At 36.5% G+C, this 25,190-nt stretch overlaps 1 protein-coding gene across 3 annotated transcripts; it reads right to left on the bottom strand.

Annotated features, from left to right (window-relative positions):
• Positions 1–769: 769 nt before the first annotated feature.
• LEMD3 (LEM domain containing 3) lies at positions 770–23,759 on the bottom strand. Of its 3 annotated transcripts, none has more exons than XM_087967945.1 (13): positions 21,540–23,759; positions 17,052–17,090; positions 16,352–16,411; positions 14,727–14,794; positions 13,411–13,490; positions 13,087–13,235; positions 7,917–8,018; positions 7,547–7,649; positions 7,246–7,424; positions 6,063–6,144; positions 3,158–3,263; positions 2,995–3,073; positions 770–2,835 (listed from the first exon to the last, which is right to left on the bottom strand). In XM_087967945.1, exons 1-13 carry the CDS (start codon positions 23,059–23,061, stop codon positions 2,672–2,674), a joined length of 2,733 nt encoding a protein of 910 aa, XP_087824071.1. In that variant the 5' UTR covers positions 23,062–23,759; the 3' UTR covers positions 770–2,671. The 3 variants fall into 3 exon arrangements, with proteins under 3 accessions (XP_087824071.1, XP_026523563.2, XP_087824072.1); XM_026667778.2 differs by having other exon boundaries at positions 16,352–16,415; positions 17,056–17,090; XM_087967946.1 differs by lacking the exon at positions 3,158–3,263 and having other exon boundaries at positions 16,352–16,415; positions 17,056–17,090.
• Positions 23,760–25,190: the final 1,431 nt, after the last annotated feature.

Genomic DNA, 25,190 nt, shown 5'->3' with positions numbered 1-25,190 from the left:
ACTTGTATGCAGTAAGTCATTGACATCATCCTTTCAACATATCTGTCCACTTCCTTCACTGTAGGAAATCTAGAAAAAAAAATCTGTTGAGAATATTTCATACGAGAAATTCCAAAATTAGCATGGATAGAAATCTTATAAACATCTTGCAACGTATTTTTACATCTAAAAACTATACTAATTTCTGCAAATTAAGAATAGGTTACAGTAATAGCACTTAGATGTATACACCACTTCATAGCGCTTTACAGCCCTCTCTTAAGCAGTTTACAGAGTAGGCATATTGCCTCCAACAATCTGGGTCCTTATGTGATCTTAAAGGTACCAACTTGAGATTCTCTCACATTATTCTACTTTTCAGAACGGTCTAGTAGTAATTAGAAGTTCCAAAGGTGTTTTCTTCAAGAGGCAACTGGACTTTCTGGTTTTTCTTTGAAGACGTTTCACTTCTCATCCAAGAAGTTTCTGAAGCTTCTTGGATGAGAAGCGAAACATCTTCAAAGAAAAACCAGAAAGTTCAGTTGCCTCTTGAAAAAACACCTTTGGGACCACTATGACCTGGATGACTGAGAATCTCCATAGGCATTTAATTAGAAAATATAATCAACAGAGTAGCTGTTCATACTTAAAATACACATGATAAAATGTAGTTGTTTTTTGTTTTTTAACAATCATCCAATGTTGTGCTCCCAACCAGTGCAAGTGTTAAAGAAATCTATTTTAACTATTATTCCCCGATGTTAAAAGACCTAAAGAACTGACACGGGTGTAAAAAGCCCTAATAAATCTTTAATTGATTTTGTTTTGCTTTTATGTTTTTACAGGACAAATTACAAACATCTGACTTTCTGAAGTGTCCATGGTATTATACACATTTCCATCTGTCTTGCAGGGAGGAAAACTGGTCAACATTTTAAAGGTAAAATAGGCTACATAATGGTACAGTTTACTATAACAAATGTACAGGGTTTACACATAGTTTAGAAGATGCATCTGCATCAAAAGGCAACGTTTTAAACTGCCACAATTTAATTTTACATTCATACTTGCAATAGATCACAAAATGGTTACTAAGATCAGAACAATAAATCACTATGATGCACCAATACAGCAAAACCAGATTATATACACATAAATACATATATATGTATATTATACATATTTGTATATGTATATAGTAAGTTTCATGAAAAACCTAACAGACCTGTCAAACTCTACTCTCTTGTTAAAAATATGTACTTGTTTTTTGAGAGTAGAACTTTGTGTGGCTGATTATATTACATATATTTGTTAGCATTCTAGACAAAACCCGACCAATTTTTTTTTCCAGATAAGAAACAGTCCATTATTAAATATGTTGCCCACAAAAAAAGCACAATGATAAGGCACAGTAGGATTTTTCATTACACAAGTGTGTGTCATGTTCATTTATCCATAAGAAAACGTGCATTATTTGTGCAAGTTCATGCTGCAAGGTCATATCTACAATAAAAACTGGACTATGTTTTTAAAAAAATGGTTTTCCATCCCTTTACCTCTATAATATTCAACTGGATCAACACATTATGTTGCTTCAACAGGAATTACTATATCAAATTATTTTATATTTTCAGATTAAGTTTCAAAATGTTTTGTATTTTTTTGTAATTTTAAAGGTGTAAACAATGCACACATTTAATTTAATATAGAACATATAAAAATCTGTATGTACTGCATTTCTACACTCTATCAAGAATTTATTTTCAATATGTGCATTTTTTTATTTGTGCACATTTAGGTAGCAAATTTTAATGGAAAATATACTCTCCATTAGTACATTGTAAGAGATTTTCTTTTGTAGTAAATAACTTTTCACAAAGTGAGTACCTGCCAATTACTTCTTTATTGCTCACATGATTTTGAATCCATTATCACAGTAACAATATTAGACCATTCACACAAAAATCATAACCTTATATTTTAATATAAAACCTACAAAAGATATTTAACTTGTATCTAATACTTCAAGGTATTTGGCCCTTGGATAATAATACAGCCAAATTAAATAAAACATTGGTTATGAATAAAATAGGAAGCTTATTCACTGCTTTGAAGTAGACATCCTCACAAGTTACTTGCTGGTGCTGCCACCACCAATGTTTATATACAAAACCAGCACATCTGCATTCAGTTGTTTTCTGCTCTAAAACTAATAAAGCCAGCATTCTTCCCATCCCCAGACTGACACAAATAAAGGTTTACAGCAACAAAAAGTAATTACTGGACAGAAATTAACACATCTATTCATCTTCCATCAGAAATTGTAGGTGGCTTTTGTTACAAAATACCCATAAGATTATTTCACAGGAAACTATGGAAATACAGTTTATCTCCATGCTTTTGGACTGTTATCATACACTTGTTGGTGCAAAAGTTCAGCCACATCTGAGAATGCTTAATAAACTCAACATTTGTCATGCAAAACATAGTATGTTGATTTTCTTGGACTCTAAAACATTTTATAGCCAATGCTCTTTTAATTCAGTACTACCCATTACTCAGACATTCTAAAAAATGAGACTGAAAAATGATTAATGTAATTGTTAACATACAAAAAGTAGTAAAAGTGGAAGACAAGGCCAGTCAGGAAAAACTCCTGCTGCAAGTCAACAGTTCTAGTATAATAAGTGTCTCAGGAGTTTCCCTGGTTGTTGGCTGTGCCTGTCCGGAGACGAAGATGAGACATTGAGTTCATATGTGTATTTGATGGCTTCAGAGGAGCACTGCAAGCAATAGCCTGCGGAAAACGATGATGATACCGATCTAATCGTAGATACTTTACTGTTACCAACTTACCTGGAGCAAAATATAATTTAAAAAATTAATATCATTTTAAAAATACAATGTAAATAAAATTAATTTTATAAGCATTATAAAAACATTTTCATATGCAATATTTTTATTTAACAATTACTGAAGCTTGCTGTTGAATTATTTGTATGGAAAACTTCTTACCATCAAACCAAGATCCATGCAATGCTTTAAAAGCTTTTCCAGCATATTCTGGAGATAAACACTTGACATACACACAACCCTAGGTGAAAAAATAGAATTTGGGTTGACATGCAGGAGAAAAACTGAATATACAAGTTATATACTATCTTAAATCACTTTTTACCTCCCGTGAATTTTTGTCTACTGCTATGTGAACTATTCCCTCATTATCACTGCACTTTTCCAAGATTGCTTCTTGAATAGCCAAATGCCAATGATCACCGATTTCCCTAAAAACGCAACACATAAAAGTTTATTTATGGTTATATCTTAATGTGTTCAAAATAATACAGCATACTAAAATAGAAATCTATAGATAGCAATAAAAAGACAGAGTGGCAATCACGTAAATTGCAACATTTAATAAACATATCAAGAAAAGGGTAATTTGAGTCTCAATTTCCAGTTTCTTATAACACAAATTATTAATGCCTCTACAGACAAGAAGTTTTTGATCTCAAGCAGGTAAGATAAAAATCTTCAACTCTAAAAGATAAAAGCAGCTTTTATCTTTATGTCCTGTATTATAAAGTACAATTCACCAAGAACATTACAGATCTGTTTATCTAAAAATGGCTACTATATTCTTTTCACATAAGTCAAATAGACCGAACCCAATTAAAATATCACTTCGATGACAGTACATGCCAAAAGTCCCGTAACTTCCAGCAGATATTAATATTCACTATCAAGATAAGACCCACGGATTTCAAAATACTGTCCGTAATAAATCTCCCATTCCTTCTGCCTTTCAATAAAACTATTTCATTCATTGTGAGAAAAATGCTATGACTCAGGAAAGTCCCTGCCAATCAGAATAATAATGAATTACAAGGAACAAATAATCTCACTCAATAGATTGTTCTATCTTTAATTCTTAAACTACAATAAAAACTATAATTCTAATTAAATTAATTGGAAACTGAGTAATAATAGAAATTTGCAGGGACAAAATAATAAAAAGCAAGGCTGTTCAAAACATTAAAAAGAGATACTCTGACTAAGCACTTTAGTTCAAACAGTTCTTCTTGAAAGCTATATGGGAAGCATGTCTCATTATTTGGGCATGTTGGTGAATACACAATCAAGTATCATCTGTGCATGTACACATGTGCACATTCACACATACCCACAAAGAGAATTGAGAAAACCCTACCCTTTAGCCCTTCTGCAACATTGTCACATAACTTGATAAGAGCTCTGCATGTAAGAGAACTACAACATATCCATAACTTGAAAAAAAATATTTCAATAGGAATGGACCAAAATACTTCCAAATCCAAAATTCCTCCAAGTCAATGGGCAGGACTGACCCAGGGCCAGGAAAGATTTGGTTTAGGTAAGGTTTGTTAAATCTAAAGCTTTGCATATATTTTTCAACAAGGCAACTAATATTAATTTTGTATTAACATATTAGTCTGTATTAGTGTTGTTTGTTTAACTATAAATTCTTTGTCTAGGACTGAAATGAAACTTAGCTCACAGTGTAGGTCACAGAATTGCAGAATTACTGATAGTTCTAAAGCAGGGCTGTCAAACTCCCAGCCTGCAGGACCAATAAGTCATATGCTGGCCACCCCCACGCTCTGTTTAGCAAAGGGGGAAAAATCCCAATATGTCACATGACGCAGCCGTGATGTGAGTTCTAAAAGATTCACAAACGTTTTGCCATTGTATGTATGGTCAATTTAAAAAAATGAATACAGTTCTGTTCTATCTCACCTTTCCTAAACAATTTATTCTATATTTAAATAGATATTCCATTTGTATTGTTGTGTGTGTGTGTGTGTGTGTGTGTGTGTGTGTGTGTGTGTATATATATGTGTGTGTGTATATGTATATGTATATGTATATGTATATGTATATGTATATGTGTATATATATATATATATATATATATATATATATATATATATATATATATATATATATATATATATATATATATATATATATATTCATTCTTAAGTTTTCGCGGGTACTTACATGTATGGCATTCAGCTTTGTTCGGGTATTTTCCCACGTCATTATAGTTGTGCTTTTAAAGTTGTAGCAACATTTCGGCAGAATCTCATCTGCCATCATCAGGCTTCTGATTGTGTCCGTCTGTGAGTCAGGCCCCCACAGTTGTTTCAGTTTTAAATTTGGGGCAGCCTATTGCTGTGCCAGAATGGTTTTTTCTTCATCCTGATTGGTTGGGAATCTAGGTCTGCACTAGCCTGAGGATGGCGATTGGGACCTCGCCAAAACGTCACCAAGATACTCTTAATCTTACACGGGAAAAGACCCGAACACAGCTAGACCTACATACCTGTACCCGTGAAAATCTACGAATATATATATATATATATATATATATATATATATATATATATATATATATATATATATATATATATATATATATATATATAAGAGAGAGAGAGAGACAGAGAGAGAGAGAAAGTTACACCTGAAAAAATGAAAAACGGAAGAGATTCCATGTTTGTTCGATATGTGACCTTTTACAAAGATTACTGGACTATTATACAACTGTATCTAACAAACATGTTTTGTAACTTCTTGTGTTTTAAGAAGCAAATGTCAGGTTTTTGGCTGGAACATGGGGGTTATATTTCTTGGCATTCGGATATATGTGGGAGATACTGGGCCATAGTGATCTGAACGGAACTGGTTAATGATCCATTGTGTTTCGATGGGCATAACAGGAAGAAGCCATGAGAACAAGGGTAGTTTCCAAAGACAAGGAAACAGGTGCTACACAACAATAATATGGCTGTGGCATAGGGAGATATGTAGTTGGATAGATTGTTAACCCAGGAAAGGGGCAGAGACTGTATATTTGAATCTGTATATAAACCCCAGTCCTCCTGGGGAAAATGTCTTCTGCCATGAGCAGAATTCCCTTTTGCAAACGTTTAATAATAAAGCTCTTCCTTATTGTTCACATGTCTCCAGCTATATTTTGTGATTATTATTACAGTATAAACTTGAAAATTTTCTCTATGTAAAGAAAAGAATATACTTACATTACTGGATCAAACATATTGCGAATCTTTAAGCAAGGGGTCAAACTATTCGGTGGTGAATTTCTTCTATCTAAATGAAATGCTGCCAAACATAGATATATGTTAGTAATAAATCATATTTTCCGTATTAAATATTTTAAAACTATTCTAATCCTTACTGGTTACATAAATTATAAATTCTGAGATAATGCACAATGCAGAATGAATGAAACTGTATAAATATAGAAAATCACAATCATAACACACATTTCAGATTACTGCTAGAGACAATACTATCTTCAATACAGTTTTACAATGCATGTTCCTAACTATATATTATTAATTTTTCAGTAACACTATTAGACAGCATTGTTCTGATTTAATGAAATAGTCTTTGGTACAATGGAAATGTGGGTGTAGTACTGTATACCTCAGCTTTCTTCACATATACCTTGGCATATGAAAGAAACAATCCTTTATAATAGCAAACAATAATAATAAAATTTTATTATAGATGGCTTAAACTAAAACAGAACTGTGAGAAGTGGAAGTACCTAAAAGAAAACAGACATGCAGAAAGTACTCTTTTTCAAATGGATAGAGGTGCGTTCTACATTTCTCAAATATGATATATGACATACGATATATGATAAGATTTGTTGTGAAAACAAATGATACTTTAGAAGGATGCAAGATTATCTTCCTCTGTTATAATGAACATTATCAGCCAATCTAATTAAAAACTACAATCACTATAGCCTAATCTTGGTCCTAAGATTCACTGCATTGGTAACAAAAATAGTGGCTTTAAAGGAAATAAATAAAAAAACTGTACAGATCTAATCAGCTTATTCTTAGAAAGATTCTCCTCTTAGCAGTGGATAGAGAAATACTAACTAGACATTTCTGTTGGATAGAGAAATAATAACTAGACATAGACTTCTACTGAACTTCTAACCCGCTAAGCCAAGCAGTTTTCATGCAAATCCATTTTACCCAACAAAGACAACAAAAATAATTTTTCAAATTGCATATACCCCATGGCTATTTACATTTCTGGCTACTCAAGAAATATACACAATGAATATAAAAATATAATATTGTATCAATATCATTAAAATTGATTAAACTAGAGTTAGCATTAACTGAAAGTTATACTAAAGAGAAAACACTTCACAAAGTATAAATGTACAGTACTGCATACCTTGACCTTGCCACACTTTAGATGGCATGATTAGCATTTTATCACATGATGCAGATGGCTGTATCCATTTCCATACCAGAAAATCAGCACCACCTATTCTTCGTGTTTCTGTGCGAACTCTAGATTCATTAGCAGCAAGGAAATCAACAGATCTTTTCCATACTTTTTCCATTTTTTTTCTGAAATATGCAATAAAAGAAGTTATTTTGGTAAAACATTGTATCAAAACATATTAAGTATCTTTTCCCAACATTCATCTTTGAAGTACTCTGAATAAATATTTTTAACTCTTTGAACACACCTGTCTTTTGGCGCAATCAAAGAATCTCGAACATGGGGGATAGGCATATATGGTTGTAGTTCTTTGTTTTCCTGACATGCTTCATTGTGAGATCTTAGAACATCTGAAAAATATTAACTGATTGCTATATCAAATTGGCATCACAAGTTATCTAATGAAAAGTATTTATGGTTAACACAAATTACAACATTTTCTGTGATCAAGCATTAACTACACTCCTGACAATCAAAGGTTACCAAAATGCATATTAACTTCAGTATTAATAGGGAGGAACAAAGTATCACAGTCCAACCTCTGAAAAGTCTCAAAATCACTTATATGACATGGTACCAATACTGAAGCAGACTATTAAGAACTAGTTCAAACTTACCTATAATTTTTACAATCATGTCATACATCTGCCTGGTCTCCTCCTCTTCTTTGTACCATCTATATTTCATATATTTTATGGCTCCCCAAATCATTCCAATACCTGTGCCAAATAAAAACAGAAATATCTAACTAACAGTTCTAATGTTATGATTGCCAGTTTTTAGCTTAGAAAGCATGTGGATTCAATGATATTTTTAGCTTGAAACAATTATTTCTGGCATTCCATTGTCAACATACCTACTTAGAACAAACCACTGTTAGTTTGAGTGCCAATGCTTTGAGGATTCCATTCTGTTTTCGAGATATGGCTTACTAAAGGTGTTCACTATTTAGATCCAACGTGAGAAAGGCACTTTGGATCCAACATAGACCCTCTTATTATACCTGCTGGCAGCATATACGAACCCAAGAAAAAAGCAATTTCTTTAAAGAATATCCAAGAGTAACAGTAAATGCACCTACCCTGGATCCAAAGCATTTTCCCCACTTACATTTCAAATTTCCCTCCTCCACTGATTGGAGTGTTGCCTTGCATTTTGTAATGTTTAAAAAAATCCTTTGGTCTTTGCTTACTGAAGGTAGGTGGAATAATCAAGAGAAAGTGTGCTAGGGAGCAGGTAGATGAAAGCAGCCATATAAGCAGAAAATGATCAATATCACTCTGAATATAATTCTTGTTAATGAAATATTTAGGCCTATCATGAGAATATCTGCAAGCAACCTGTCACTTAAGACTCACTATTGCGCTGAAACCTAGGTATGTCTGGCTGCCTGAGGGTCTCTCCTATGGAATTGAAATTTTGTACTTTATTTTTTTATTTTAAAGCAATTTAATGGAATGTGGATTTTTTTTAAAAAAAGAGAAAAACCAAGTAAAAACCAAGTAAGTCCAGTTGCCTTTTGAACAGCACCTTGGGATAACCGTGACCTTGATGATTGAGAATCTCCATAGATACAGAGAAAAAGATTCACATGACCTACTCTTCTGCTATTTAATTCAACTACAGTATTTTAAAATTTAAAAAGACATTTTCTTTCTTTTCTGCCTCCAAAGCCTCTCCTTCCAAATAAATTCTATTTATCCCTTTGAGGGAATTCTTCCAACAAGGATTTGTGTGAGAACTAGCCATTACACTATTGCTGAACTATTTACTATGCTTGGTTGTCTCTCCTCACCACCATTTTTCATAAAATTTCAGCTCATTCTTAACAGATTAACAGAGTCGGAAAGGATCTTGCAGGTCATCTAGTCCAACCCCTGCCCAAGCAGGAAACCCTACATCATCACTGACAAATGGCAGTCCAGTCTCTTCTTGAAAGCTTCCAGTGATGAAGCTCCCACAATTTCTGAAGGCAAGCTGTTTCACTGGTTGACTGTTCTCTGTCAGAAAATTTCTCCTTATTTCTAAGTCATATCCACATAAAAATCCTACTGTTCAAATAAACTATGCTTGCGAAAGATTTAAGAGGAGTAATCAAAAGAAAAGCCCAATCAAAAGGTAACAGGCCAAGGGCGACTGACTGTTACAAAGAAGTTTGTTTTAGCACAATGCTTGCTCTGCTAATAGCCACAACACTGCTTTCCACCTATTACTACAGGTCAGTGAACCTGAAGCAGGGATCAATTTATGCAGAGAGGTTCTTAAGCCTATAAAAACAAAAGATACAACAATACTGACTCTTTGCCTAGCTAGCACACTTCTTTCTAATAGCAACCTAGCAGAGAAAAGTGATTGACAGGAAGAGACTTGAAATCAGGGGAATAGTCACCATCATATCAGCAGACACACAGTTTAAGCCTGAAGACCCATGCTATGCCACCTGCAATCACTGCTAGGCAAAGGTGAACAGGGGAAAAAAACCCCTCAACCTCAGGAATCTGCTCTGGTATCACCAAACTATCTTAACACAACTAATAGTAGTAGATAATCTTGTATTCACAGTTAACAACAAGGTCTCAAGGATAGCAAAGCACCTGCTCAGTAGTTAAAGTAGTTACTGAGTACAGTATAATCCAAAACCATTAGCCATGATATAAATGGTCAAAGAGATTATGACTGTGTATGATTATCCCTTTTAAAAATGGAAAATTTTGGATTCCAGTGTCTTCTCTAGATGGTTGCTCTAATGTACCTTGCTTTCTATTTCTATCAGGCAGATGTACATCTCTTATCTCACCAAATGAAAAGTGTCATGAATACTACAGTGATAAATTCTATCACAAGTTTCTACCTCATAAATTTAATTCACACACAATACAGGGACAAGTCAAGACAGTCCCTTATTGAACCCCACAGATGAAGAATTTGGGCCAAAATTATTTATATTACAAGAATGTGGCTCATATAGCAAATCAAATGACTGTGATTAAGACATCTGGATGGCCAGATCTTCACTGGCACCAACATTTTAAAAAAGCAGACTGAGATGCAGTTTCCAGGATTGCCCTCTTAAGCTGGTCATTCAAAATGATCTGATCTGAAAATGACTAGGCCAAGATCATCCCAGGAGGCACTACAGTTGTCAATGGCTACATGGAGAAATACTATGCTGGCTATTTCCATCAGTCTATGAAAAGAGCGAACATTGAACTTCACTTTCCTAACACCTGATTCTCCAGAATATTCTCACCTAGTAAGCTCACCTTCACAAAATTCCAATTTTATATTGTGTGGTCCTCCTCCACACAGAAAAAACATTCATTATATTGGTTTTAGATAGTTATGGCTTTTGTTAGTGTTGTTATATAATAATGTCACAGTAGATTTAAAATGGCAAAAAGACCATGCTGATATAATTGATTTGTTATGGTAGTCCTTTGCATATGCTGCATATATGTTCTAATATCTACTGATGTGACACTTTCAGAATGCATTTAAAATGCAATAATACTTGAACTTTTAGCATGAACTCTTTGCATGCCATCATGCTTTATTAATGTAGAGTAAAGGATCCATATAAGAAACTAAAAAGGATTGTATTGGTTTGATTGCTAGTTGAAAAGGGAGCATAGTTTTGTTTTTATGTTGAGCTATAAATATACTAGTATCGGCAAAGCCTGAAAAAATATTAGCAGTGGGAGTAGATGGCATTGATTTTTATGCCGCTGTAATACTTATTAACATTAAGCACACAGTTAGGCACTACCAGTAAAGAACAGTGGCAGCAAACAAGAAAGCCCAAAGCATAATAATGGGTAGAATGTCCAAGATGGGAGATACTGATTCATGCCAACTGATGAATGTGAGAGAATTGGTTCTTTGTGGGAAAAATACAAATTTTTATTCTGTCAGTAAGAGCTACCTGATTTTCTTTCTTTCTTTTTTTTCCCTTTCCTTTCCTTTCCCTTTCTTTCTTTTGCTATATTATATAAAGCTAATATTATATTATAAACTTGATTGCAGGAAATACGACTTCAACAACAGAGTGGTCAATGTCTGGAATACTCTACCTGACTCTGTGGTTTCTTCCCCAAACCCCAAAAACTTTAACCTTAGACTGTCTACTATTGACCTCACCCCCTTCCTAAGAGGTCTGTAGGGGGCGTGCATAAGTGCACCAACGTGCCTACCGTCCCTGTCCTATTGTTTCTTTTATTTTTCTTATATTTCATGTATTCATAACATTTCATGTATTCATAACTATGTATATACTTATACCTATTATCTTGTAAGCGATTGACAAATAAAAATAAATATATAAATAAAAATAAATCATCCCTTTTACCAATTTTTCCAACTGGCCAGGAAGAAATATGACTATCCTTTCTACCTACTAATATGGTTGTCAAGTGAAAAGCAAGAAATCCAGAAAGTAAAATATTCAAACTGTTTTCAGGTTTTCTGTTACAATTAAGATACTTCTTAGTAAGATACTATTGTTTTCAAGACAAGTTTTCCACTTCATGCATACTCCATAAGAAAGTACCCTGTTTCTCCAACAATACGGCCTCCCCCAATAGGAAGTCCCAGCATGTTTTATAGGCATGAAATGAAATTAAGCCCCTCCCCCCAAATTAAGGCCTATATTAAAACATGCGAAATGGGGGCGGAATGGTGGGGGGGTCTTGCTGTTAGGAAGTACTTTTGTTGCACACCCGGATATGGTGCTGTCTGCGTTGACCCTGATACTAAGTGCCCCACCAACACCGAGGTCAACATCCAAACCGTCGCCACCTGCCCACCCAAAGATGCAAGGGGGGGAATTAAGTCACCCCCAAAAAGACAGCCTAGCCATTTTTTCGGGGCTCAAAAAAAAATAAGACCCGGCCTTATTATATGAGAAACACGGTATTTTACATACAACAGCACAAATTATAAATATTGTATATTGTGTTATATTATATTAGACAAGGTAATATTAGATAATATATTATTATATTTGACAAGAATTATAATAGACAGTAAATATCACATTTTAAATGTAAAATTATCAAATTTCTTCAGCATTAGTACAGTCCTCGATTTGCAACAGTTCATTTAATGACCAAAGTTACAACATCACTGAAAAAAGTGACTTATAACTATTTTTCACACTTATGATTGTTGCAGCATCCCATGGTCACATGATCAAAATTCAGATGCTTGGCAATTCACTCATATTTATGATAATTGCAGTGTCTAGGGATTACATGATTATCTTTTGCAACCTTCTTACAAGCCAAGTCAATGGGAAAGCCTGATTCACTTAATAAACATGTTACTAACTTAACAACTGCAGTGATTCACTTAACAATTGTAGTAAGAAAGGTTGTAAAATGGGGCAAGATTCACTTAACAAGTACCTCACTTAGCAACAGAAATCTGGGATCAATTGTGATCATTATATCAAGGACTATCTGTATCTTTAAGTGTACAAAATACACTTAGATTATAAATTTTCACTGAACTAATGCAGGCAGCAATAATTAAATGTGCTACTTTACAAACTACTAAAAAGACATTTGTGTAGATTATTTCTTTATAATTCCTTCCTTTTATATTAGTATTTAGATGTAAGTTATCACATTATACAATCTGTTTCAACACAATGCTTACCAATTTCCCCTACTTTCATAGAGGATATAAAATTTACTTTAAAAATTGAATTAATTACCATCACTCTTAAGAAATGTTATGTTACACAAGTATAAATTAAAGTTTCAGAATAAAAAACTAAATAATACTCACCTAACAGCAGAATGAATGATCTACAGGTTGCAGTAATAAATGCACGACGAAAACGACATGTAAGAGTCATCTGTGGCCTAGTTGATACTAGATACTTTATATCAGATGTATCAGTTATAGACTCTTCATCTGAGCTGTTACCAACATACCTATAAAAATAATTTAATCTTTTTTCATACTTATGATTCAGACCATAAACTACAGAGTTGTACACTCCCTCTCCCTTCTATGACTTTTCCTGTTTAATAACAATTTTATTCTATGATATGAAAGACAATCTATAATTAAACTATTTCTAGAAAAAAAATGAAAAAAATGACTTACTTTATACCAACATCTTCTCCACTATTTAATAACCATTGCAAGGATTCATTAAATGCATTTTCATATTCTGGACCTAAATTCTTAAGAGAAACAAGGAAATCAAGTAAAAATAAAGAAGACCACAAATTCTCTGGTCATTGCTGTACACTAAACATTCAGTAATGAGATATGTTGCGAATTTCCAAAATAAATAAATGCTCGTATAATGTAAAAATGACAGAGTGTATAAAGCATTCTAATAAAACTATAAATATGCACACACATACAAAATTCAACCATATTTAATGTCACTTTGTCAGTAACTTCTAGATATTTCATCATAAATATAGAAATGAGCAAAACAGTATGCACAAATGCTAGATTATGATTTGGTCATGGGCTTTAGGAGACAATGAAACAGGGAACACTATCTATCTGATAATTTAGTGATGAAATAGACACTTAATTTGATGATGATCTAACTCAGTGGTCGGCAAACTGCAGCTCGCGAGCCACATGCAGCTCTTTGGCCCCTTGAGTGTGGCTCTTCCCAGGGGTGGGATTCTACTTGTGAAAGAAGTAGCCTGGAGCCAATCTGCCTGCTCACAGGTAAGCCTGCCCTTCCCTCACTGTCCCCAGGACTCGCCCAGCCTACCTAGCTGCCCCCCCCCAACATCCTCGGGCTTGGCTAGCTGGCTAAGCCACCACGCAGTGCTCTCTCAGCTCTCCTTACCTCATGGCAGGCAGCGGACCTGGCCGCCGCAAATGGGAGGCGGCCAGGTCCACCACCTCTGCCACCCACGGAGTTGCTTAGGGAGGGCTGGGACGTGTGTGTGTGTATGCTCATGGCTCTGCTTCCATCCATCAGCGGCAAACGGGTGGCAACAGGTGATGGCAGCGATCCCCATTGCCTAGAACAACTGATCAGCAGTATTCCAGTATTCTGATCCAACCACCAATCAGCTGCTTGGCAGTGAAGGCTCCAGAATTCCCCACCGGTGGCACACCAAGCCCCCCACCACAATATTCACTCTATAAGACGCACAGTCATTTCCACCCACTTTTGGGGTTGAGTGCGTCTTATAGTGCGAAAAATACAGTAATTTATCATACCAAATATGTTATAATGAATAAATTGACCAGACAAGAACATATTTTTTTTTAAAAAAAAGCCTATATATTTAATATTTCTTGTGCTTAAATATTAATACTTAAAAATTCAAAATGACTTCTTACAAGCAAATATATTCATGCAACATACTATCACTATTTTTAACTATAGCTTTTAAAATAATTTTTAAAGAGTGGAAAATATATTTTATAATTAAGTTGCTTACTTTTAAATAAGTAGCTGCTTCTTGGATGGAAAGCCCCTTCTTTACAGAATTTCCACATTCATGATCACCTGGGAAAAAAATTTTTTCATTTATTGTATTATATGTATGTATGTATGTATATGTATGCATATGTATGTATGTAATGTGCACGCGCACACACACACACACACAGCTTTATATTACATGTAGGTATGTAGGAACAAAATTTATGCTATAAAAATGAAAAATAGTGTTCCATTTAATACATTAGTAACAGGATCGATTCTTCCCCCCACCCACCCCCCATCTATTTTTATATATTCCTAAACCACTTTTGGAGGGCAGGGCAACTTATCAGAGCAAATTTAGGATACATGTTGGAATTGATAAGAGAGTATTTGGGAAAATCATACTGCATATTATCTGTTTACAAATTCTACCTGAAATGCAGAAAATCTGAATGTAGTTCTGTAATATTGTATTGTTTACAATCTGTTTGGATATTAATATAAAAGCATGCTAATCTGGTTACACAAAAGCAAAGAGAAACTTAATTCTGTCAAAATATCTAGGAGATGTATTTTTAACTATTCCCTAATTAAGTATTAAAACATGTTGTCAAGCCCTCAGCAATCATTCAAGACCAAAGAAGCAAAGGCTGTCCAAATTTCAGTACGGTAAATCTTTAGGCTAGTCTGGAAAAATATAAATATGAAAGTTGCAAGAAGGATTTCCTGCACTCTGACTCTTGTATACATTAGTGAGTTATTTAAGGTCAAATTTCTTAAATTATCTGAAATGCTTCTTTCCAGATTTCTTTCCATTTGAGTTGTCCCAAAGGTGCTTTTTCAAAATAGATGTTTGAGAATCTCCATAGACATTCCACTTGGGCTATGTTGCATTTATGAGATAACTGCAATCTGCCTTTTGCCTGGTATCTCACTTGTTTATGTATACTGTCTTTTATTCTTTTACCAACCTTCCACAATCTCTCACTCAAAAGCAGATAACTATAATCATTTTTCATCTACAGGTTAGTCAATTGCTATGATATAAATGCTTTCAGTTAATTAAAAAAACAAAGTATCACACACACACACAAAATTAAAAATGGGATTCATGTCTGTAGAACCAGCAGGATCACAAAAATATTAAATACTGAAAAGTGTTTTTAATTTAAAAAGAACTAAATAAATAATAAACTAAATAATACATAAAGTAAATCATAATAAAGAATATTACATGCACAAGATGAGTTGCTCTTATTGATAGTCAGTGGTATTAGTATTTAAAAGGATTGATATTTGGTTGTAATAAAGAGTGCTTTACTAAGGAATGAGCTTTCTATTCAGGACTGAAATGTGATGGGAGATAGGATGAAGAGTTCATTGGTTGTAAATTAAGAGGTGAAACATTATTTAAAATTGTTTATACTTTTTTCTATTTTTCTTATTTTCGTTTGATGTTTTACTTTCTACTTCTTTCTTTACCTTGTATTTTTTACTATTGCTTTTATCTTTAGTAAAATTATTTTTTAAAAGAAATTCATATTGTTTAGTCTCATATTTTATTTCTGAAAGTATCAAAATACTGTTTTTACGTTTCAATGTTTTTAGTTAAACTGTGCATTAATTTTAAAGACTTACCTGCCATTTGTGCCAACTTTTCATGAAGTCTATATAAACAGTTCATGAGAATTGGTTGGTCTACCTAGAGAATTAAAAAATCAAGTAACATGTTTTGTTCTGAAAGTGGTTTTTTTAAAAAAAAAAAAATGCCTGAAACCATTCATAATCTATGACTATTTAAATCCAAAAATGACAACATTTTTCAACCAGGATTTTAATAGCATGTGATGGGTGAGCTCTTCACCCAGGCCTTTAGTGATGGGAATGTGAGAATTCTCACTATATCACACTTGCCATCTTCTATTTTTATTGATTTTAATTTCTTTGCTGTGAGACACCCAGAATAAAAGTCAAATAAATATTATTCATGTATTCTATGGTGCAACAAAGACTGCTACACACTTCAAAGAGATGTACCTTAACTTTCTGAAATACAGAATTTTGATAAATTCCAGACAAAATGATTAAGTGATGTTCTAAGATGTGCATTCCAAAGTATATGTGTGCCCAAGATTTGTGCATAAAATATTACTAAGTTGTAGAATGCGCATAACCAAATTCTTATCAGAAATATAATTTCTGTATTCACTAATAGTTTCAAAAAATATAAATCCTTTAAGCAACATTTGTAGGGTAAATTTACTTAATTTTAAAACCAATAATCTATGTAATTTAAATAAGATTTGTGATAAAGCTTACCAAAGTTATTAATTCATACTTACTTTTACACTGGGTTCTCCAATGGTTGGATTATTATCTATAAATGAAAAGAAAAATGAAATACTAAATATGCCAATTATTGTAATTATATTACAGAAATATTCAGCTATTTCCTAAATGCAAAAGTACACAGAAGTGCAACAGAAGTGACAGAATTCACAACAGGATGATATCTTAATGATATCCAGCATCTCTGTAGTATATCTTGGTGATTTCCTCCATTATTACTCCTTATTTAAATAGCAAAATATGTATTGCTAGTAAATAAAAGTTCTCATACACATCAAAATGTTTAAAAGCATGCAAAATATAACCACATATATAGTTGCACAGATGTAATTCTCAAGGACAATACAAATTCTCACTCTTGATATCTAAATTAAAATAGTAATAAACTGTCATATTTGATTATTCTAATGTAGACAAATTTAGAAAGTGAACATGAAATGCATCAGATATTATATAACAAGTTAATTCAGGAAAGGCTTCTTCTGTTCAGTTTTGTATGCAGGTTGTCTATTTGGCAAAGCCATGTGTACAATTTGAACTCAAAATGTTAAACTACTAACATACATTTAAAATTATCTTAAAGACAAGCTTGAGTGCTGGCGATTTCATAAATATACCCATTCTATTTTCTTGGCAAAACTGTTATTGCCTTCTTCCAGGATATTTTTGTTCCAGGATATTTTGTCAGTCTAGCCTACCTACAGTTAAACATCTTATTTAGTAATAATTTATTATGCACAGACTCAGTACAAATCAAAAAGACACAATAATTATATTTTCCAATTAAATTATTTATATCAGCTAATTAATAAAACATTTTCAACAAAAAGAAATGAAATACCACTGTGCATATTTAAAAATGCCCTACAATATTCTACCACACAAAATAAACATTTACCTGAAAACTATCAATTGTCATGATAAAACAATGAAATAACCAAGCCTCACACTAACCTACTAGCCAAATAAGAAGTAATGTATTTTTTGCACTATAAGACGCTCCAGACCATAAGACACACCTAGCTTTTGGGGAGGAAAACAAGAAAGCAGGGGCTTCGGCAACATTCACTTTATAAGACACATGCATTTCCACCCACTTTTTTTGGGGGGGGGGGAGTGCATCTTATAGTGCGAAAAATACAGTATTTAAAGCACTTATAAAGGCCATCAGACTCTCATTGTATCAAAGGAAAGGAAGATTCAATTGATGGGGCACATAAAACAACAAAGCAGGATTATAGGGAGGAGTGCTATTAAAGTCTTGTCCTAGTGACTGAATGGGAAGGAACAGGCTCAGATTAAATCCCTGCCACACTGACTTAGCCTTCCCGATGCTGGAAGCCTTTCATCTTTGGTTCTGAACTATTCTAGAATTAGGACTCTATTTGGCGATCTTCCTGGATTCTAGGAAGGCCTCTTAAAGTACATCCTTTCTATTAGTTATGCTCATTCGGCACTAAAGCCTTCTTCATTTGTCATCTCATGATTGGATTGCTGCAATATCCTATAAGTGGGACTTGCCTTTGAAAACCACTCAAAAGTGACAGTATTGCAGCATTAGCAGTCCCACTGCAGGTAGCCCTATGTTCTATGCTGTGTATGTGTTTGTTCGTTTATTTTAATTGTATATTCAATAAAGTTTGTTTTAAAAAAGAGAAAGCCAGGGGAGTCACAAGATTTGGCCACATGACATCACACTTAATGACGACAGTGATTTGCTTAACAATAGAACTGATATATGCCAGGCATGATCAAGTGGCTTTTCACTTCACAACCCTGTCACTTAGGGATTGAGTTGTTGCTCCCAAATGCAGTCAATAAGTGAAGACTACTTATATGTCAATATAATACCACTGCTATATGAATTACAGTGGTTACCATTTGACTTCAGGATGCTGGTTAGAATGTATAAAGCTTTACATGGCATAGGGTCTAGCTACTGAATGACTTACTATTGCCCATAGCGCTATCCACCCATCCTATATATCAAGGGTCTTCAAACTTGGCAAGTTTAAGACTTGTGGATTTCAACTCCCAGAATTCCCAAGCTAACATGACTGGAGGAGGAATTCTGGGAGTTGAAGTCCACAAGTCTTAAACCTGACAAGTTTGAAGACCCCTGCTATATATGATTAGCTAGTTTTGGGTCCCATTACTGATGTCATGTCATTTGTTGGGATCTAGGAAAACGGCCTTCCCTGATGCTTCACCTGCTCCTTAAAATAGCATATCTCTGGAAATTAGCATCTCTCTGGAAAACTGCTCACATTACCTAACTGCAAATGTCTCTTTTTAAAAAACCCTGACTTTTCCCTTAGGCCTTGGGGATGCTGGGATAGACCACTTTGGGGGGGGGGAGGACTGTTTAAGAATACGTATGGAAGGTTTTGTTCAGTTGGTTATTCTTTCAATGTCAGCTGATTTAACAATATCTCAATTAAAAGAAACTGGACAATCCAGGAGTTCTGGAGACAAATTGAGGACATAGCAAAGAATAAGAAGGTATATATGAGTGAGACTGTATGAGTGAGACTGAAAATCCTTTTCATGAATCAGGACAATCAAGAGTATAAAAAATAATTGAAATAGCAACCAAGACTGATCCTTGTGGAATACCCATTACAAGATGAAATTCTTGGGATTTAATCCTCCACCCAATACTGCAAAAAATAAAAATAGGAAGACAACTAATCAAGTGCTTAGTCAATTATTTCCAAAGACCTAGGCATCAATATCTAATGCTTAAGTGAATAAAAACTAAAAGGATTAGGGCAGGGATGTCAAACTCAAAGCGTGCAGGCCGGATGTGGCCCATGGGGTGCTTAGAGCTGGCCCTCGGGGCCACCTTGGAAACAGTGAAGGACCAGCCTGCAGTGCCTCACACGCAGCCCTCCTAAGCTCAGTTTTCACTGGCTGAGCGCTCAGGCCTCCAGAGACGGCGACACCGAGGTCAAACACAACTCTGATGTGGCCCTCAATGAAACTGAGTTTGACACCACTGGATTAGGGCCATTATAAGGTGTCTGGTCTCAGAGCTTCATTAAAAATTTGGAAAAACCGCTTTCAGTTAAATGACTTGGTCCAACCCATGACTAACAGAACAGGAGAAGGCCACTTGAAGATATATAACAAATCAACTGTGAAGGGCAACTAACAGCTCTGGATAAAATGGGGGAATAGCATAGTAAGTTAAGAGGGATCCAAGAACATTTTTTCAAGAAATCATGAACAAAAATGATAATAAAACAGTCTGGGAAACTGCCAGTGGACAAAGAACTCACCAGATAGGAAGATAATAACAGCATGAGATAAGAGAAAGAGGGGAAAGGTGGTGGTGATATGGGAATATCTCATTTTGAAACAGAAATAAGTTCAAATGCAGACAGAAGAAAAAAAGTGCAACAGAGGAAAGCTCATGAAGAAAAGTAAAAAATATCCATTACTGCATTAGACAACGATTTTTTCATGTCTCAACTGACAGTTGAACTAGGAGAGATTCAAATACAGTTCTAAAATGCCATTTAAGCCAAATACTTCAGACAATTCTAGATTAAGAGTATATGTAATAAAAGAGACTGCTTATAGCAATGCAAAATCCAAATATAATTTAATCTCTGTAAATAATTATGCACTTGAAGTCTCAAACAGCAAATTAAAAACTGTGGTTTTACTTTTAAGCCATCTTTCCACTATGCTAATCATAAACTTTAAAAAATGAAGCAAGGTATTTTCCTTATCAGGAAGCAACATTTAAAAACTTGAAATAATAAAGCAAAGCACATGGGGAAAAACAAAGGGAACTAATATTTTCAAAACCAAGAATTAGACTTAGAATTGTTAAGAATTCACTTGAGAATACTACTTTGACTTGAGTGGGGGAAAAAGGCTGTATAAAGTTCCTTTTCTGCTCAAATATACTGAAGTCATCTGTGCTTTATCCAAAACACATATAAGTACTGCTTTAAGTTAACTAGTTCATTTTGCTCAATAACTTCCATTGTCAAAACTCTTCAAATAAAATCAAACATAGGCTTATTTTAAAAATAATTATATCTCAACTTTCAGGACTCCACGCAATGAAATCAACTTTGTCACTAGTGATCAAAATTAATGTGAAAATACACTTCAAAAGGATATAGAGTTGTCAGAGGAATAAGTTCTAAACTTATTAGCTTCTAGATCATTTAATGCATTACAAACTGCTACATAAGGAGTACAAGGAGTTGTGTATTTTGATTTTACAGCTGCAATGTAAATATGTATATTATATAATTCCTTCATACATTTATAAATTAAAATATTTCATGTGCAATCTTATGAATATAAGCTTTTTAAATGACATTTACCAATACATTTTGAGTGTCAAAGTGTGCGTGTGTGTATATATGTGTGTGCGTATACACACACACAAACACACAAGAGAAACAAATGTCAGGTAATGTACCAAGGAACTATTGCTCTCCATCCTAATACTTACACTCAATTCTCATATTCTCAGCTATTCCAGAACCTCTCATTCTCAGGTATGTGAATCCCAATACCAGAAAGAACAAACATGCAGCAGTTAAGAGGAACATAGACAAATAATGAGCACTGAAACTTCCTGTGGTAGATATTTCTTCTCTTTTAAACTGCTGCAACAGATCTTCTTCAGGTTCTGAAAGCTTTGGGTTGTAAGAATTTTTCAAATATGTATGATTGGAACCTGTATGATTGGAGTGATTGATTCTAGAAGATGCTGAGCTGGCAGCACCTGAAACCAGACTGCTGGTAGCACTGTAAATGCTTGGTTCAATCTTGTAACCCCCAATTGCATCAGGGAGAATATGATTGTTGGCTGGTTTCCTACTACTGCTTAAGGGATCAGTTATTTTGCTATGGTCTATGTCAGGTAGCAGGGGCGGCAGTAACAGCTGGTTGGTTTTCTTGGAAGAACTGCGGTGGTATCTGGAGGTAAGTGGATTCGAGTCCAGATAATCGCCATCTCCTCTGGCTGTTAGTATTTCTTCCTCCTCCTCGTCATCCTCTTGCCTGTCCGCTCTTTTGGCGTTTTTACCACCGCCGGCAGCCCTGACATTCCCCTCAAAGCCACTGCCAACCACAGAGCCTTGCCCTTGACTCATCTCCAGCAAGCCGTCGGCGGCTGCAACACCTCTGCGAGCGGAGAAGGGGCTGACCGATTTACAAAGATTCTTCCTGGAGACATAGTGGCGAGTAAAGGACTCCTCCTTTAGCCCCTGCTGTGTAGCTGCGACCTGGTCCTCTTCCTCCGAGTCCGAATACTTGTCCCTCATATTTGCGCTGCCGGAGGTGAGCAACCTGTTCCCGTTCACTGCTCGGCTCTTGCATCGCTCCCGAGGCGGCTCGGTCTCCTCTTTCTGGGCGTCTTCCTCGTCCCCGGTCGCTCTCCCGCCCTCCGTCTGCTCCCGAGTCCCCGCCGTGACCGTCGCCCGTCTAGCCGTCGCCCCCCACCAGGCATTGGGCTTCCTGCGGGCCGGCGACTCTGCCAAGACACTATGATTGAGACAGGCGGCGCCCGACGCGCCTGCAGGCCTCGGGTCCCGACGTGAGGTTGAACCCCGTTCCCTCCGGCTGGCAGCGGCGCCAGCCTGGCCCCTGGGACTGGCCTCCACATCCGATTCGTCAGAACTGAAGCCCAGCAGGACTTTGCCACCGCCTCCGCCGAAGGGAGTTGCGCGGGCCCGAACGCCAGCCCCAATTACTCCGGACAAAGACGGGAGGTCGGGGCTCCCCAACCGAGCTCCCAAGCCGCCGCCGCCGCCGCCGCCTGCCCCCGGTGTATTGTTGTTACTGTTCCGGGTCTTGTTGGCGACAACACCGTGGGCCCCAGACGTCCGCTCATCCTCTCGCAGCTTCTTTAGCTTTTTTATGTAGACTGGCCTGGTGCTTTCCGTTACCGGTCCCGGCGAGAAACCGAGTCGCTTCAGTTCAGAGAAAAGCTCCTCATCGGTGAGCTGCGCGGCAGTGGCCGCCGCCATTTTACTCCTCCAACACCCGCCGTGGCCGCTTCCTACCCACGCGCCGAACTCCTTGTCCCCGCCCAGGGGATGTAGTCTTAATGGTTCCCCGACTAGAATTCCGGCTCTACGACTACACTTGCCAAGTTACCGCCATGTTAGTGGCCGCAAATGCATAAGAATGTACCAGGAAAATGGATTGCCCATCTCACAGCATTGAAAGCTTTCTTCCTCCCACTAATTAGCTTGATTTTAAATGCATCATAACGGCCATCATAGGTTGATAGGTTGATAGGATGCTTCGCTTCTTGAATGTTTGATTGACATTCAAATTACCAATAGCGGACATTCAATTAGTTTAAACTGCAGAGAGGAATGGGAACTTCGTCACAGTAGAAAACATTGCTTCAAAAATTGTCAAAGTTTTTAATCTATCCTTTTTTTTTTTTTTTTAGAAAGGACAGATTTCTCAATTTTCATTTGCCGTGCACATACTGAAACCAGGCAGTAATAACTGTCTGAACCTTCCATTTTCCTTATCTCTTTGATCTCCTGACGCGTGCGCACTAGACCTTGGCCTAGGCCCACCCAAAGCAAGGGGAGAGGAGGAATGAAAAGAGGCATGAGTTTAGTCATTAATATCGGAACACACCCTTTCAAGTTCACTTTGCTTTCTTAACAGCTTTCGCACTCCATCGGAACAAATGAAACGTATTGATTCTTCTAATCCAGTGCGTGGTTTATTTGTGACGTTTTAATCCAAACTTCAGTTGTCTCCAGAGACACCAAAAAAAAAAAAGTGGGGGGGAGGACAAGACAAATTTAAATGCTGATCGGAGATTGGTAGGAATTGGAAACTGATGCAGAGGGTCGTTTACTTACTGAAATAAGGTCAGCTCGAGCGGCACTTCAGGGGTTGTAATTCCCACCTGATGCTACCTAACAAAATGAAAAAAGTAGTTGCACGCGCAATTCATGGAGGTAATGAAAACATGGTCTGGGAAACCGGTTGTGCAATGGTGTTATTAGGCAGGTGGAATCAAAAGTATTCAGCGATACAATTGCTCCAGCAAAAAAGAATTTTGCCAGTGACTATAAATAGAGAATTTATGCAACCAAATGTTCCTAAACACTATCATTTTCTGTTAAAGAAAGGGGCATACTAATGTAGGAAGTTAGCACCTACCCCTCTCCTAGAAAAATGAAATATTCTAGGAAATATTTAAAAAGCACAATATTATACCTTCCTGGATTTGAAAAGGAGAAACATGTTCTTGGAAAGTGGCCCCCACCTTTGTTAATAGCCCCAGAAAGACAAAAGACATCTACAACAGACCTTCAGCTCCAGGGTGATGGGATTAAGACCATAATGGCGAACCTATGGCACAGGTGCCACAGGTGGCACACAGAGCCCTCACTGTGGGCACGCGAGCTGTCAGCCCAACTCAGCTCCACGGCACATGCGCACCTCCCAGCTGATTTTCGGGTCTATAGATCACACTGCCCTTCCCCATCCCATTTGCAAAAAAACCAGCCAAACCATTTAACTTTTTGCCCCACTGGCTGGCCCCGCCCTGCCCTGCCCTATCTGCCTCTCCCACCTTGGTTGCTTGCCAGAGTTATGAGCACAGCCCAATGGTTCTTTGGCTGCTCTCTGCTTGTTGTCGTCACTGCTTGCTCGCTTGCTTGCTTGCCCTGACTCCTCCCTTGACTGCTGTTGCCTGCATAATTTTTGGTAAGTTGCTGACTTTGTGCCCCCCCACCTCGCTTCCTTGCTGCGGCCCAGACCCAACTGCTCCCGCTCCTGGCCTGCTTGCTGTCGGTGCCCACATGCAGCCCCCGGGACATCTGCCCCCTTGCCAGCCAGGAGCGCTGCTGCCAGCTGGTGCCCGCCTGCCTGCATCGTGCCCCTGGCGGCTTTTAAACAATGCCGCAGGAAAGGCCTGGGATCCACATGGGCTGGGGGAGGCATGGCTGGTTGGACGCTTCCCAGAGCACGATTCTGGCAGAGGAGGAGTGGTTATCCCTGTGGTCCTCGCCTGCTCATGCCTCCACCGCTGCCACCAGGAGAGGCTGGTGGTCCAGAGCACACCCATGTTGGCAACGGGTGATAAACGGCAGCAGATGGACTGATGCGCATGGGGAAGTAG

This window comes from Notechis scutatus, chromosome 6 (genome assembly GCF_049901735.1).
Source record: "Notechis scutatus isolate UNSWTSFEM ecotype Mainland chromosome 6, rNotScu1.2, whole genome shotgun sequence".
Lineage (NCBI taxonomy): Eukaryota > Metazoa > Chordata > Lepidosauria > Squamata > Elapidae > Notechis > Notechis scutatus.
The sequence above is the reverse complement of the archived record's forward strand: the minus strand, read 5'-3'. Positions and strand labels throughout refer to the sequence as shown.

Coding starts and splice junctions, on each gene's coding strand:
- LEMD3 (XM_087967945.1), bottom strand. CDS start 23,061: ATGGCGGCGGCCACTGCCGCGCAGCTCACCGATGAGGAGCTTTTCTCT. Junction 16,412..17,051: donor AGAACCCAGTGTAAAAGTAA/GTATGAATTAAT, acceptor TTCTCTAGGTAG/ACCAACCAATTCTCATGAAC. Junction 13,491..14,726: donor AAGCAGCTACTTATTTAAAA/GTAAGCAACTTA, acceptor GTTTCTCTTAAG/AATTTAGGTCCAGAATATGA.